This window comes from Neopelma chrysocephalum, unplaced genomic scaffold (genome assembly GCF_003984885.1).
Source record: "Neopelma chrysocephalum unplaced genomic scaffold, ASM398488v2 Primary Assembly neopelma1_96926, whole genome shotgun sequence".
In the NCBI taxonomy this organism is placed as follows: domain Eukaryota; kingdom Metazoa; phylum Chordata; class Aves; order Passeriformes; family Pipridae; genus Neopelma; species Neopelma chrysocephalum.
Genome location: NW_020925569.1, coordinates 554,548 through 568,647, shown reverse-complemented (window position 1 = coordinate 568,647; position 14,100 = coordinate 554,548). Strand labels below are relative to the sequence as shown.

The 14,100-nt window shown below is 34.5% G+C and overlaps 1 protein-coding gene across 7 annotated transcripts in view; it reads left to right on the top strand.

Moving 5' to 3' along the window:
- Window positions 1-14,100, top strand: part of VPS13A (vacuolar protein sorting 13 homolog A) — a 99,502-nt gene that overhangs the window by 52,384 nt on the left and 33,018 nt on the right. For all 7 annotated transcript variants that reach the window (XR_003532129.1, XM_027670750.1, XM_027670748.1 and 4 more), the window contains exons 39-50: window positions 1,013-1,245; window positions 2,543-2,635; window positions 3,134-3,490; window positions 4,219-4,320; window positions 5,631-5,789; window positions 5,908-6,169; window positions 7,039-7,199; window positions 8,307-8,410; window positions 9,700-9,997; window positions 11,134-11,529; window positions 12,336-12,440; window positions 12,538-12,684. Coding sequence is in view for 6 of the 7 variants with exons in the window: in XM_027670750.1 (XP_027526551.1) it covers window positions 1,013-1,245; window positions 2,543-2,635; window positions 3,134-3,490; window positions 4,219-4,320; window positions 5,631-5,789; window positions 5,908-6,169; window positions 7,039-7,199; window positions 8,307-8,410; window positions 9,700-9,997; window positions 11,134-11,529; window positions 12,336-12,440; window positions 12,538-12,684 (2,417 nt within the window). In the remaining variant the exon portion in view is untranslated. The remainder of the gene's footprint in view (window positions 1-1,012; window positions 1,246-2,542; window positions 2,636-3,133; window positions 3,491-4,218; window positions 4,321-5,630; window positions 5,790-5,907; window positions 6,170-7,038; window positions 7,200-8,306; window positions 8,411-9,699; window positions 9,998-11,133; window positions 11,530-12,335; window positions 12,441-12,537; window positions 12,685-14,100) is intronic.

The following is a 14,100-nucleotide window of genomic DNA, read 5'->3' as shown; positions in this document are numbered from 1 at the left end:
ATAGGTTCATGACCTTTGGTCTTTATGTCCAAATGAAGCCTTGTCTTACCAGACAAAGGAAATACTTAAAGATGCATGTTTAAAATGAAATAAAATAAAGTGGAAAAGGACAGTTACTGCTGTCATTCTTTAGCCTTGTTTTGTTTTGTTTATAAGGATGATTATCACTGTCATCATTTTCATCCTTCTGAAGAGTGATGGAGCATATTGTATTGTGCTTACGCATGAGATCAGCCTGCCTGATACTGCTGCCTAGAAATGTAGAAATGTCATTTCACTTGTCCACTGATGCGCATTTCTCCTTACATCAGAAGACAGGCTTTTAGGTTGAGTACCTGACATCAAAAATTGGTCCATTAGAGCATAAGAGGAGGAAGTAGGCTTTTTATGCTTCCAGGCCTCAGGTAGTTTGCATCAGGTGGGCCAAGCAAGTCCCTGTTTTTTTCAGTTTTGTTTTACTGTGCCCTAAATATCTTGGTTGTGTCCACCTCAGCCAGGCCTGTTGTGATTATTTGATGATGATGAAAATCTAAACAGGTGAGGAAGTTTTATATGAAAGTATATTGTTATTGCAAATGGTTACATCAAGCATCAGTAAGTGCTGCATTATTATCCCATGGAAAATGTGGTTTTCCTACTCCAGAGAGTAAAAAATGCACCCAACACTTTCATAGTTGGCTGATGTAGGTATTGAGTAAAGCTGATACTCAATATCAGCTAATGTCAGAGATAGTAACAGTGTTGATACTGTTAAAGTCCATTTGATTTTGACAAAGAAGTTTTGTGGAGTCTTTTTTTGTATCTGAAAGTAATTAGATCTTTAATGGTTTTGTGCCTCCAGCAAAGATCTTAGAAATCCCAGCCAGTTACAGGGATCTACAGATTTGCTGACACCAGTTATGTTAGATCTTATCACTAAATCTTTAAAACTTCTACGTAAGTTAAAAAGAGATGCAAATAATTAAAATTTAATCTTTGAACAATTAAACTGATGTAATTTATGTTTTTGAAGCACCTGTGCAGCCTGTATCTACAATGGAAATGAACATTGTTGTTAAAAATCCAGAGATTGTATTTGTGGCTGATTTAACAAGAAGTGATGCTCCTGCATTGGTGGCTACAACACAGTGTGAGGTCTTCATTAAAAATAGCCCTGAAAGGTACAACATGACAGCTGCTGTTAAAGACATACAAATGAAAGCATGCCCATTTCTTCCAGAAAAAAGGAATGGGAACATTACTACGGTGAGTTTACAAACATGCATGTAAGCAAACTTCTGAACTCTGGTTTTCTGTAAACAATCCAGTCTGGGAAAGTAATCAGAGGATTAGAGATTCCATGGCTGCCTTTGGTCAAGAAAGGAAAGAAACTAAGTGATATTAGGTTATGTGAAGATTACAAGATTGCTGAAGGGTGGTGTTGATAGTAAGATTTTATATTGCCTATACTTAGGGAAAACATCAGGTTGGATGAATTCATCCTTCTGATAACAGAATCATCAAGGTTGGAAGAGACCTTCAAGATTATCTAGTCCAACCATCAACCCAGCACCACCATAGTCACCCTTAAACCATATCCCTTAGTGCCACATCCAGGTGCCAAATAGGTTTCCCCAGATAGACAGGAAACTAGCTTTTGTATATAGAATAGCACGAGTGATGTGATTGTTTCTATACATTTCTTACATGTGCATTGCTCTAAAGAGGAATATATTATTTTTCATTCCTGTCTGTAAGAAAGAATAAGAAAAAATGTAATTAAAAAATGTAATTTGAGCAAGAGAGTATAAAATAATATTATAGACAACAAATTCTGTTAGATCAAATTCACTTGGGAAAAGTGTGGTAATACTGATTCGGGGTGTTTCTACGCCACCAGCACCTGATTCAGATACAGACTGACATGTCACGGAAGACTGCAAAAATCAATATGGTTTGAAATTACAGTTTTTGAAAGACTTACTTTCTCGGGTAGGGATTTGAGTACAAATTTTCATGTCAATACAGTGTCAGGAGAGTCTAGCTATATCTAAGTGCTCTGTTAATCACATAGCGCTGTGATTTTGCTTGTAGAGTTACCTTAGATTTGGTAAACTTCGGCAAGTGAAAGCATGGAGGGACTGATTGCAAAATAAAGCTGGAATTGGGATTCAAACAGTTATATGTTTATCCAGGAATACTGTACCTGTGTTGTTGATGTGTTGCCCTTAACTGAAAATCTGGTTCTCCTCAAAAATCAAAGGCATGATGGTGCAGTGTATTTGAAGACATCTGCAGACTTTACCTAAGGAGTGGATTTACTGAAGTGTAATGCATTTTCCTGTAGCTGACATTTGAATCTATAATAATTGAGAATGGGTGAGGTGATGCTTCTGGATACCTTTTTTTTTTCTTCATGTTATTAGTGTTCAGATTGCTCTTAATTTTGAAGAACCAAGTAATGGTAACTTTTCCTTTCAGTACTTATATGTATTACTTTAAAGTATATGTTTTTCAGATTTTTTTTTCACTATTTAACATGTGTTCTTACTCTTTTATATAGGTATTACAGCCTTGTGACTTCTTCTTTGAAATGAAACAGTCAGGTACTAATCCACAGACAGCTGATCTAATGATTAAATCTCTAACGTTAAAAGTAGGTAATCACCTTAACTGTGATTTTAGTTTTCTGCTATTTCCTGCTCAGCAGCCTATGAAGTTGCTTTTGGCACATGTTTCTTAAGAAAAATAAAATCAGGAATGACTGATGTGGGGAATTGTTTCTGTTCTTCGTCAGGTCACCTACCTGTTTAGCATGCGAAAACAAATAAAATTGAAATTGAATAATTGTGTCTGTGCTTCGCAGTTGAAATCTGTGTTTTATAAAATGGCCTGATGTGGAGATACAAGTTTTGAAGTGTTCAGATAGATCATTGGATGACGTAGTTTAGAAAGCTTCCATCTGGAAATAAGGCAGAGGTTGAGAATCTGAACAGATTGAACTATAGCTTGTGGAAGGGAATACATTTTCAAACCAGAGTCATGTAGAAAATAGAAGTGTTTTGTTAGTGTAACATATTCATTATACTTTTGTGTCTGGAAGTAGCTGTTTCTGTACTAGCTTCTCATTTCCAATTATTCCAATTTTTTGTAGGTTTCACCAATAATCATAAACACAGTAATTACTATTACATCAGCCCTTTATCAAACTGCAGAAACAACAGAAGAAGAGATTAGTCAAATTCCTCCAGATTTGTGGAATAAGAAAGATATAAAAAATCTAAACATGTGGTTTCTTGAAGAGACAAGTGAAAATGAAGATAAAAACACAACCACTGAACTAGTTCCCACAGGAGAGTCATTGAAAATTAACATAGAATCTGTTTTTCTAACACTTGAGGCTGGAGTTGGGCACAGAACTGTACCAATGCTACTTGCCAAATCCTCATTTGTTGGAGAAGTCAAGAACTGGAGTACTCTAATCAACCTACGTTCTTGTCTTGAGCTAGAGGTGAGGAATTCTACAATAAAAAGAAGTTTTCCGAACATGCTAAACCCTATTATCTAAATGCTATATACATGTTATTTAGACAAGAAAAGTAAAATAACCCATATATTTGATGACTAAATTCCTACAGATAAGTGTTGGGAATGAGGTTTTAAGATAGTTAAATTAAAATGAAAATCTAATGCATTAGCTGTAATGCATTAATGGCACAGTAAGTGGTGTTATACCATCTCACATTTACAGTTTTTGCAAGTTCTCAAAAATCTGTTACATCAGTACTAAATGTTGGAGTAACAACTGGCTAAAACTCTCTGATAATCTTCACTTAAGATTACAGTAGAATATATTCTTGTGTAGTTTCTATAGTGGTACCAGTATGCTTCATAAAACATCCAAACTGACTCATATTTGGAAATTAGTGACGTAAAGTCCAGTGATTGATGAGATAGATTCTTCCTTATTTACAGTCCTTTTGACTTCCAGTACCTACAGTTTAGGCCAGCATTATACTGAAAGTGACACACTTTTTATTTGGAACTGGGTTTTTGCAGTACAGACTTATCTACCTCATTTATTTCTCTAATGCATTTGTTTCAACTTATGGTGGGAGCTGAAAGTGCACTCTGATTATGAATCTTGTATGTTACCAAAATAATTAATATACTTCTAAATGAGAATTTTTGATTAAACTGTTGTACGTAAATTCCTAATTGACTTCTGCATTTTGATAGGTACACTATTTTAACGAGATGTTTGGGGTGTGGGAACCTTTGCTTGAACCGCTAGAAGTTGAGAAGACTGATTTATTCAAGCCATGGATTCTTGAAATCAAGGTGTAGTTTCCAAAGCTGAACTCAAATCTTCCATTTCAATCCCTTAGAAAAAACAAATGCTCTGTGCCTTCCATTGCTGAGACTAGTCTAACAATTTTATTCCTTCTTGTTGGTTACTTAGACTTTTTTTCCTGATTGGTGAATGAAACCAACTCTTGTACAAAGGAAGATCCAGACTCACATATCTGTTAAATATTGTCTTTCGGGTGGTGAGATTTGATTCCAGTTGCACTAGATAATCATAATGGCTGGTTTGTCTGTTAGGCCATATGCAAATAGTGCATTCAGGGACCTTGGAAAGACAAACCATTCCTCTTGTTCCACAGTAGTATGTGTAGCAGGAATGTATTTGAAGAATTGATACCTGTTGACTAACACAAAGTGTATTACGGGAGTAGTGCGCTTACCACTTCATTTTTGTCTTTCATGGAAATAGTTTCTGGATTCAAAGTAGATAAGACTTTATCTAAGGACAGAAGGTATCTTTTCTTTTTCTTCCTCTGTCTTAACTTTATTTCATTGTTTTCTGATTTTTTTCAAAACCTTTCAAGTATTTTTAACCTGAGAGGTTGCTTAGAATGGAAAGCCCACCCTTTTCCTAGGACTGTCATCATCAAACAAATTTCTGCAGTAATGGCCTCAAAAGGATAAAGGTTATGGACTGAGATGTTGCAGTTAAGAAATTGCTATTAAAAATATTCCCAAGAATTTTCCAGGAAGATATGAGACGTAGTGCAGGAGAAAGATAGAAGATAGTGACTCAAACCTCATGTTTTCTTGCCCAGATGTGAAATATAACATTTGGAAACACATGATTTCCAGAAGCGTTGAAGGCTAGAAAAATGTATTCCATTAGATTTTTCTTTCCTTCAACCAAATGAAAACATACAAAATAGGTATTTGATTTGGAAACATATAAAGACTCAATTTGGGGTTATTGTTTTAAGATGAGGAAATAAATTGTGTAAGGTTTCACACTGTGTTATTCAATATGTTAAGTTGAATGTTATCACACAGTATTTACTGGACACATTAGTAGTTCGTATTTAAGTGTATTTTCTTTTATTTTGAATAATCATAAATGTAGCTACTATTACTGAAGTTTCATTGACATCCAATGTCTCTTGTCTTATTTATTCTCCCCTTCTTTTGATTTTATTTGCAAATAAAAACATGAACCAAAAAAAAAAAAGAGAGAGAACTGTGGTAGGACATAGAAATGGGAAAGGGAGAGATAAAGAGACTTGATGTGAAACTTGCTTCTATAGAATGAGTGGTCAGATTAGAATTCTTTAAAAATATCCTTTCAGATGAAAAAGGCAAAAAAAATGCTGCTTGAATCAGATGATGAAGATGAAGAAAACTACAAAGTTCCAGAATATAAAACTGTAATAAATGTTTCCTCAAAAGACCAGCTCAACATTACACTATCCAAGTGTGGACTGCAAATGTTGAGTAACTTGGGCACGGTAAGGAAGATTTCTTAACTATGCCATGTTAGAATTGCTAAATGAATGTTTTCAGAGATCATCTTGATGAAGTCTTATTCAGTGTGTTTATGTTTTGTATTTATTTTTTGCTTCCTAGGCATTCGCTGAAGCAGCTAGTCAAACTTCAGACATCTTCAAAAAAGACCGAGCACCGTTTGTAATAATAAATTCTTTAGGACTTCCCATCATGGTCTTGCCTAGTGATGCCTTTAGTGTCCTTGATGCTGAATTTGGAGCAAAAATATTTCATTTAAAAGATGGAGAGAATTTAAATATGGAATTTGTTAGAACTAAAAATGAGAGTGACCAGTTCACAGCGATGACAACACTGAGTAGCAAGAGATTTTACATTCAAATCTGTAAGTTCCAAAGTTCATACATCTTCTGTTTTTGTAAACACTACATCATGCGTAATACAGGTCAATAAATATTGGAGGGCTCCATAACGTGAAAGGAGTGTTTCTTTGGATTCTAGATGTGTGGCAGTATTTGAAATCTTACTTTAGTCTTTGCAGCTAAAAGTTACATGTACCATGCTTGTTAATTTTTGCAGCATAAGTTTTCTACCATGATAAAATAATTAGGTTACTAACCTTTATTGCAGTGAAATATTTTTGTTTGCATTTATTTATTATTGCAGAATTAAGCTGCTTGATATAATTTTTTTTTTTTTTTTTAGAATTCTGTATATTTACATGCTTATAGAAGTTACTCTTAAGGGGGATGTTTTTAAGAAAAGATTGTTTTAAATAGTTTTAAGCAAACTAGAGTTAAAGCTAAAATTAAAATTTAGCTATTTTTAATGGTGTATGTGTTAACAATTTTAATTGATTTATTGTAACAATTAACAGTTTTTCAAACTTGACCATACAATGTGTTAGTTGAATTGTTTTTGCAATATAAGAACTGTACCTTGTTAATAAGCCATTACATCTTGTAAACATTCCTTATGAAGCACTAGCTTTATTTGCAGTAGCAAAACCCACTTAAATATTTAAGTGATGGAGTCATTTACTCTTTTTCCTGTTGTAAAAAAAAGAATCTTTGCTGTTTCCTTAGTAACACTGCAAGATCAGCATATTAAGAGTGGTGATTTTACTTTTTCGTCTGATTTTTTTTCTTGTTAGATCAAATGATACAGAGAATTCTGTTGAAGGTACATTTTTGTCCTTCAAGTGTATTTTTATGCTCCTTTTGAGTGTTTCATGTCTCATCTTGTAAATCCTAGGTCCACATAATCATTCTACCGTGGAAAAGATTCCATTGACAAAAGTGGGTCGATGTATTTACAGAGTGAGACACGAGGAATCAGGTGTTGAAAGGTCCATTGTCTGCCAAATTGACACTGTTGAAGGAAGCAAGATGATAACTATACGTTCTCCTATTCAGGTTGTTATATATACATACATTTTAAATTCACAATTACTTTAATTTTTAATGAATGGAAATGATCCTGTAGTCTTTAAATAAAAATTAACAGAAGTTATTTTAAAAGTGTACCTGGATGGTCCATATAACTTTGTGTATTATAAGAGAGTTTATAAGAGATTTTCAAGGAAAAAAGCTTTTTCAAAGTGACAGACAGGGGTTGAATGGGGGTGGATATCAAGCAGATTTTGGATCAGGGTAATTAATCAGTAGTGTTTCCTAATACTGGCTCTAATTTCAATCTTGTATAAGTGATCAACTTCTTTTAACCTTATTGTGGTTCCACAAGCTTATCCTTGAATCAGATTATTTTGTTTTCTTCATCCTGTACCGTTGATACATTAATTTTAAATGTAGTACATTGTCAGCTGAAAAGCAAGTCCTTTGAGCATATTGAATAGTATTTTTTGATAGACATTATATGGCTTACAGATACAGGGATGATTCAGATATTAGTGTTCTATAGTGATGGTGTTCCTGTTATATTTCAGTTGCTTTTTTTGCTTGAAGTGGTTTATAGCTTAATTCATGATCAGATTTACTGTTTGATTCTTCCCTCATTTTTTTTCCAAGAGCTAATAATGTTGTTAAATTAACCCTGAAATAAATAAATGGTAATGTTTGCAAAGAAGAGAGTTACATGCCCTCAAATGATAATTGACATTGATGATTTAACCTTAAACATTTGGCTTCCCATGTGTTTTCTGCCATATGGATTTTTTTAACCCACATACCTTTGTATCTATTACATTTTTAGGAGACTGTTCTTTGGAAACTTATCATAGAGTTCAGATTTACTTGTCTTTGGTTTTTCAGGGTCTTATGTTTCTCCTTGAAAAGCATTTTACACTTAATATATTTATTTCATAAATAAAATATAGCATTAAAATGCACAACCAGATAATTTAAAAAGATTTGCTGTTTTCAGAGACAGTTCTTCTGAAATATGTGACCTTGAATGGTAAATGGGTAAGATGAAAAAATGAGAGAGCTCTCACTGTGTGCTTTTTTAAGCTCAAAATACTGCATCTTTCCTAATATATGTTGCTGGATTTTTATTTCACACAGATAAGGAATCATTTTTCAATCCCCTTAAATGTTTTTGAAGAAGGAAGATGCTTAGGGACTGCTTCACCAGGAAATGAATTCAACATACCCTTTTCCTCTTACAGGTACCTTATTGCATTGTGCCTTTTTAGCGAATATGTTTATACATTGTTGATTATTGAATCCGTAGAATTACGCTAAAAAAATTTTTCTCTTTGCTGGAATAATAATACTGGAATAATAATGTGCTATCATTATTGGGTAGGATCTTCTCAGGGCATCTAGTCTGAGTTAAACAGAATATTATTGCATTGTTCAGTTGGAAGTATTTTGAAATCCATTTTTCTGTACAAGTTAAATTAGCTAAGTTACTTTAAAAATCGGAGCTCAGGTGCTTCTGGATTGAATCATTTTGTGATTGTTATCCACACAGTACAGATTTTCTTCTTAGTCAGATGTCTAATGAAGTAGTACACCTTTTTTTGTTTTTTTTTCTGAAAAGTCTTCTTTTGATTTTGTGATTCTGAAGTAAAATATTGAAACTAATACACTTAAACTCTATCAAAGATATTTGTCAACCTTAGAAAAACTTGGCCTACAGCATAGCTATACTATTAGCACATCCATTAACAACTTAAAACAGCAGTGAGTTTTCATTTACATTTTAACTGAACTGGCACCAAGTTTTAGGTAGGTAGGTTTACTTTGATGCAGATTTTTTTTATGATCACAGAGACTTTTCCCTTCTGTTTTCCTGCACATATTCTCCTTATTTTTTTCACAACTAAAGCCAGGTCTCTTTTTCAGTACTTAAGTTACACTTTACTTAGATTCATTAATTTGTTAATATTTCTAACTATCTGTATTTCTATTAATAAGGTTTAGTGACATTCTGATTCATTGCACAGACGAGTTCCACTAGGCATTCAGGAAATGTGTCCTAACAAAAAATCTTCAGTCAAGGAGCAGCTGTATTAGATTAAAGCTGTTGCCTTAAAAAAGCCATGTCTGTAAATAATCCATAAACTTGATGCTTTATGTGACTCAAAAGAAAGGCACTTTCTGCACATCTGTTATAAGAGTAAGTTGTTTATCCAGACGTTTTGCTTGGAACAGGAATAGAGAAGCACTTGTAGGGATATTCAGTAGCTTCTTCATAAGAATCTCCAACATGCCTTTCTTTGTAAAGGAAGAATTTGGTTGTATGGAACAAAACACCTGTAATGTTACAATAACATGAACTTTTGCGATCCAGTCCACCTTTTGATTCCTCCTTTAATCAAGATAAAGGCAGGGAATTAATTACTGCTAGAAATCTTCCAAATAATACTAAAATGTTCCTGTTTCATAGTACTTTTTTATAATTGAAAAATTCAATGTCATATTGAGTGTCTAAAAATGTTTTCATTTACAGATCCATATTGAGTTTGCAACCACTAGCCAATGAAGATGAAGCGAATGGAGAATATGATATGTGTGAAGGAATTACATTTGATGACATTATAAAAAACGTTGACAGTTTGTTACAAAGGAAATGCCAGTCTGTGGGGTCAACTAACCACTCTCTTATCATCAGTATTGTTCCTGTAAAAGATTCATTGACATCTTCATTATGTGCAGAAGATCAATGGGATTTTCCATACGTTGTTCATTTATGGCCTTCTGTTCTTCTCCACAATCTTCTTCCTTATCTAATAACTTTTTCTGTAGAGGTAATTACTTAATGCTTGAATTTTTTGTGATGTTTCCCACCTATGATATGAAACTTTACCAGCTGGGTGAAATGGAGATTAAAAGAAAGGGATTCTGTTGGAGTATTTGTGAACCAAGTTCAGAGATCTTATAAGGGCAAGTCTTTCTCCAGAAAGGAACTATTACAAGAGTGTGAAATGTGGTGGTGTTAAGTCATACTTTAGTTATATATGCAAAGTAAAACTTAACACTGTATAGGTTTGGGTCTGTGAGAGAGTCACACTGTTGCGCAAGTGCAACTTAAGCCTAATTAAACAGTGTAGTTCTTCCTGTGAATTATGACTGCCTCAAGTGACATAAGTGGATCAGCCTATTGGTAGCATTTTATGTGCTGTCACTGACTTTCAGCAGTAGCGTGCTTTTAACAAATTCTCACACGCCTGCCTTTTTGCCAGGTATTGGCTAATGCCATACTTTAAATTCTTTCCAGATGAAATTAAACAGATAGGTGCACTCTGACTCTTAGCAGGCATTCATTCCAGTGCCAGATGAGAGCCAGTCTCAAGTAAAATACTTAAAACATGCAGTGTAGACATTGATTCCTCAGCACTAAACATTTCATTTTGTGGATCTGCTATGACTGTGTCCCACTCCTTACTGATCAGGGTAATAGAAATATTCTTGGGAGACACAGATGTTTTTCAGATGGTATTAATATTTAGTATTTGGACTCAAATAATAGAAACTAATAATAAAACTTTGTCACAAATACACAATTACTAGAACTAGAGACTTTACCCTATTCCAAATGTATCGAAGTAACAGATTCTTATTTGAATGTCTCTTAAAACTTTAAATTTAGTGAAGGAAATACTGTGTTGAGGAAACTGTCATTTAGGCATATTTGTGTGTTTGAATTTAGTGACAGAAGGTGTTAAATATGATGACCATGATGTATTGGGGTTCCCTTTGCAAAATGTTGTATTAAGGTAGTTGTTCAAGACAGTAACACAGTTAAATAGCATAAAAAGTATTTTAAATTGTGCTTAAATAACTTGTATCTGAATTTTTAAAGCTAGCTAGAAAATAGAAGCTGATATGAATTTTACATGTAATTCCTTTAAGTGTACATTGCTCAGTTTCTTTATTTTTAAAGGGTAATGGGAACAAATATGTCACTCTACAAGAAGGAAGTTCAGCACAGATTCATAATGCAGTCTTGGATCAAACAAAACTAAATTTGCAGTTGCTTAACTATCTTGATCAAAATTGGAAGAGTGAGTACCATATAAAAAGCGATCTGCCTGATATCAGCTTCACAACATTTTACTGCATCACGGAGCTGGATAAGACTGAACTGGATATTGCTGTTCATGTGACCTACACAACTGGGCAGATGGTTATAGCAATTCACAGTCCGTACTGGATGGTTAATAAAACTGGTCGAATGTTGCAATACAAAGCTGATGGTATTCACCGCAAGCATCCTCCAGATTACAAAAAGCCACTCCTTTTTTCTTTCCAGCCTAAGAACTTCCTCCAAAATAACAAGGTATTGTGTTTTGCAAAACCTGGCAGCTCTGTACTACCTCATGTTGTTGTATGAAAGTATTTTTATACTTTGAAATTTATCTACACTATGCTGTGCTCTGTAGAGGGCGTGAAACCTATGTGATACTTCTGTCTAAAGAGAGTATTTTAAATGAGTGTCTTGTCAGGTATGGTTGAGATAATAAGTTTACATCATCAAAGGTGTTGTTAAGAAAGAGATTTTCACCTTTGAGAGAAGTAAAATTCACTGAGAAGTGTTTCCTAAATAAAAGAATTTCTTTTATTCCATTTAAACTGCATCAGTAAAGGTCCTTATTCCAAATAAGACATAGGCCTTGTGTAGGAAATGTAACGGTGTGGTACTTGAAAAATGAATGCTTGCAGTGGTGGTTGGTAGATTAGTTCTGGGTTTGTAGAATGCTGAGGTTAAGATTCATTCACTGTTTGAGCTTGCTGTGAGTTTTCTGATGCTGAAGATCACTGATGGATGAATGATATGAGAGAGATTACAAGAGTGTGTTGATTTACCTTTGAAGTTTTAGTTGTGATAAGTTTTGGAAAGGATCCTTATATGGTTGCTTTCACTGGAATGCTGTACACTTATAATGCTTATTCCACATTGTTTATAACTAAGCATGGTAGAAAATACATTTATGAGATGATACTGGCACTTATGTCTTGACTTTTCAATAGAAACACCAGTATTTCCAGTATGCACTTATATTTATGTTTATCCATACTTTATATATCATTTTAAATGTTTCAGTGACTGTAAATTGAAAATAAATTCAGGGTGCTTCTTCACAGGTGCAGCTTAGGGTAACAGACAGTGAACTGTCTGATCATTTTTCGCTGGACACTGTTGGAAGTCATGGTTCTGTGAAATGCAAGAGTCATAAAAAGGAATATCAAGTATGTTAGATTTATCTTTCAAATTCATTATTTCCAGGAGATAAAAATGAAGTAAGAAAAGAACAGTGTACTTCTAACAGTGTCTTTCTCTTCACAGGTTGGTGTCACCATAAACAACAGCAGTTTTAATATTACTAGAATTGTAACTTTCACTCCGTTTTTTATGATCTCAAATAGAAGTAAATATACTTTGGAAGTAGCTGAAGAAGGCAAGGAAAAGTGGATTCCCATTGTTTTGCAACAGGTAAACTTATAATGGAAGCTATTCCAAATTTTGTCTCTAAGGAAAAAAAAATTGGTTTGAACACTCACTGATGAAAAACATGAACTACTATGTGTTCAGTGACAATGTCTGAATATATCATGCTTTTTCAATAAATTATCTATGTTCTATTACCATTTCTTAGTGTTGCATTAGGACATACTGTAAAGCTGGTTTGTGTTGTAATTGGAATTTTTTCTCTGTCACCTTGCATCATAAACAATGTCAGAAAAAACCCAATACTGTTACTGTATTATATCTCTGCAGCAGCACTGAAACCTCTGTTCAGTTTAGCAGTGGTATGTGGTATGTGGTACACATCAAGCCGCTTTATATGGGAAGAAATTCCCTCACGTGAATCAGTTCAGATAGCTCAAAATTCTTCTTCTGGGACTAGTCTCACTGCTGGTTTTAAGTGCTCAGTATGTAGTTTCTAGAGAGGGATCCCTGGCCTCAAGGCCAAGTGTCATGAAAATGAGGTATAGACTGTTGCAGACTGGGTGTGCAGCTCGGCTGTTTGCACTACAGTATCACACAATTATGTTTTGTACGTGTGTTGAGTCTTGGAGCCATCATGCCTTCCTCCAGAACGTGTAGGAAAGGCACCACCTGTTTGGGGTAGCATTGGAGGTCTCTGAAAGCTGAAAGTGATCCGTACTGCTTTCTGGAAAAGAGTGACCTCTCCCTTCTTCCCAGCACCACCATGTTCACCACTAAACTATGTCCCCAAGTGCCACACCCACAACACTTCCTGTAATGGTGATTCCACCACTTCCTGAGCAGCCTGTTCCAATGCCAGACCACCCTTTCAGTGAAGAAATTTTTCCTGATATCCAATATAAACCTCCCCTGGTGCAATTTTGAGGCTGATTCCTCTGGTCCTGTTGCTTGGAGACCAACCCCCACCTTGCTACAACCTCCTTTCAGGTAGTTGAAGAGAGTGATAAGGTCCCCTCTGAGCCTCCTTTTCTCCAGACTAAACAATCCCAGCTCCCTCATCTGTTTCTTATAGGACTGGTGGTCCAGACCCTTCACCAGATCCATTGCCCTTCTTTGGACATGCTCAAGCACCTCAATGTCATTGCAAATACTCCAGGTGGTTACTAAAAATGTTTGCAAACCAAAATGCAAAAGCTAAAAGAGCATTTTTAATCAAAATCTTAAGCAGATATTTTTGTTACATTTTTGGTACCTTCAACACACACTCCTTAAGTAGGCCTCTTATCTTTAATGACATGGTCCTTAGAGATGTACCATTTAAATATCATTATTTCAGTTAATGAAATTGTTACGTTGTTCTATTGTGATTTTTGTTGAATGTACATAAAGATGTTTAGATCTTTAAATGTTGAAGACCATTCAACTTCCCATAACGTTTATCATTATTTTCAAAAGTAA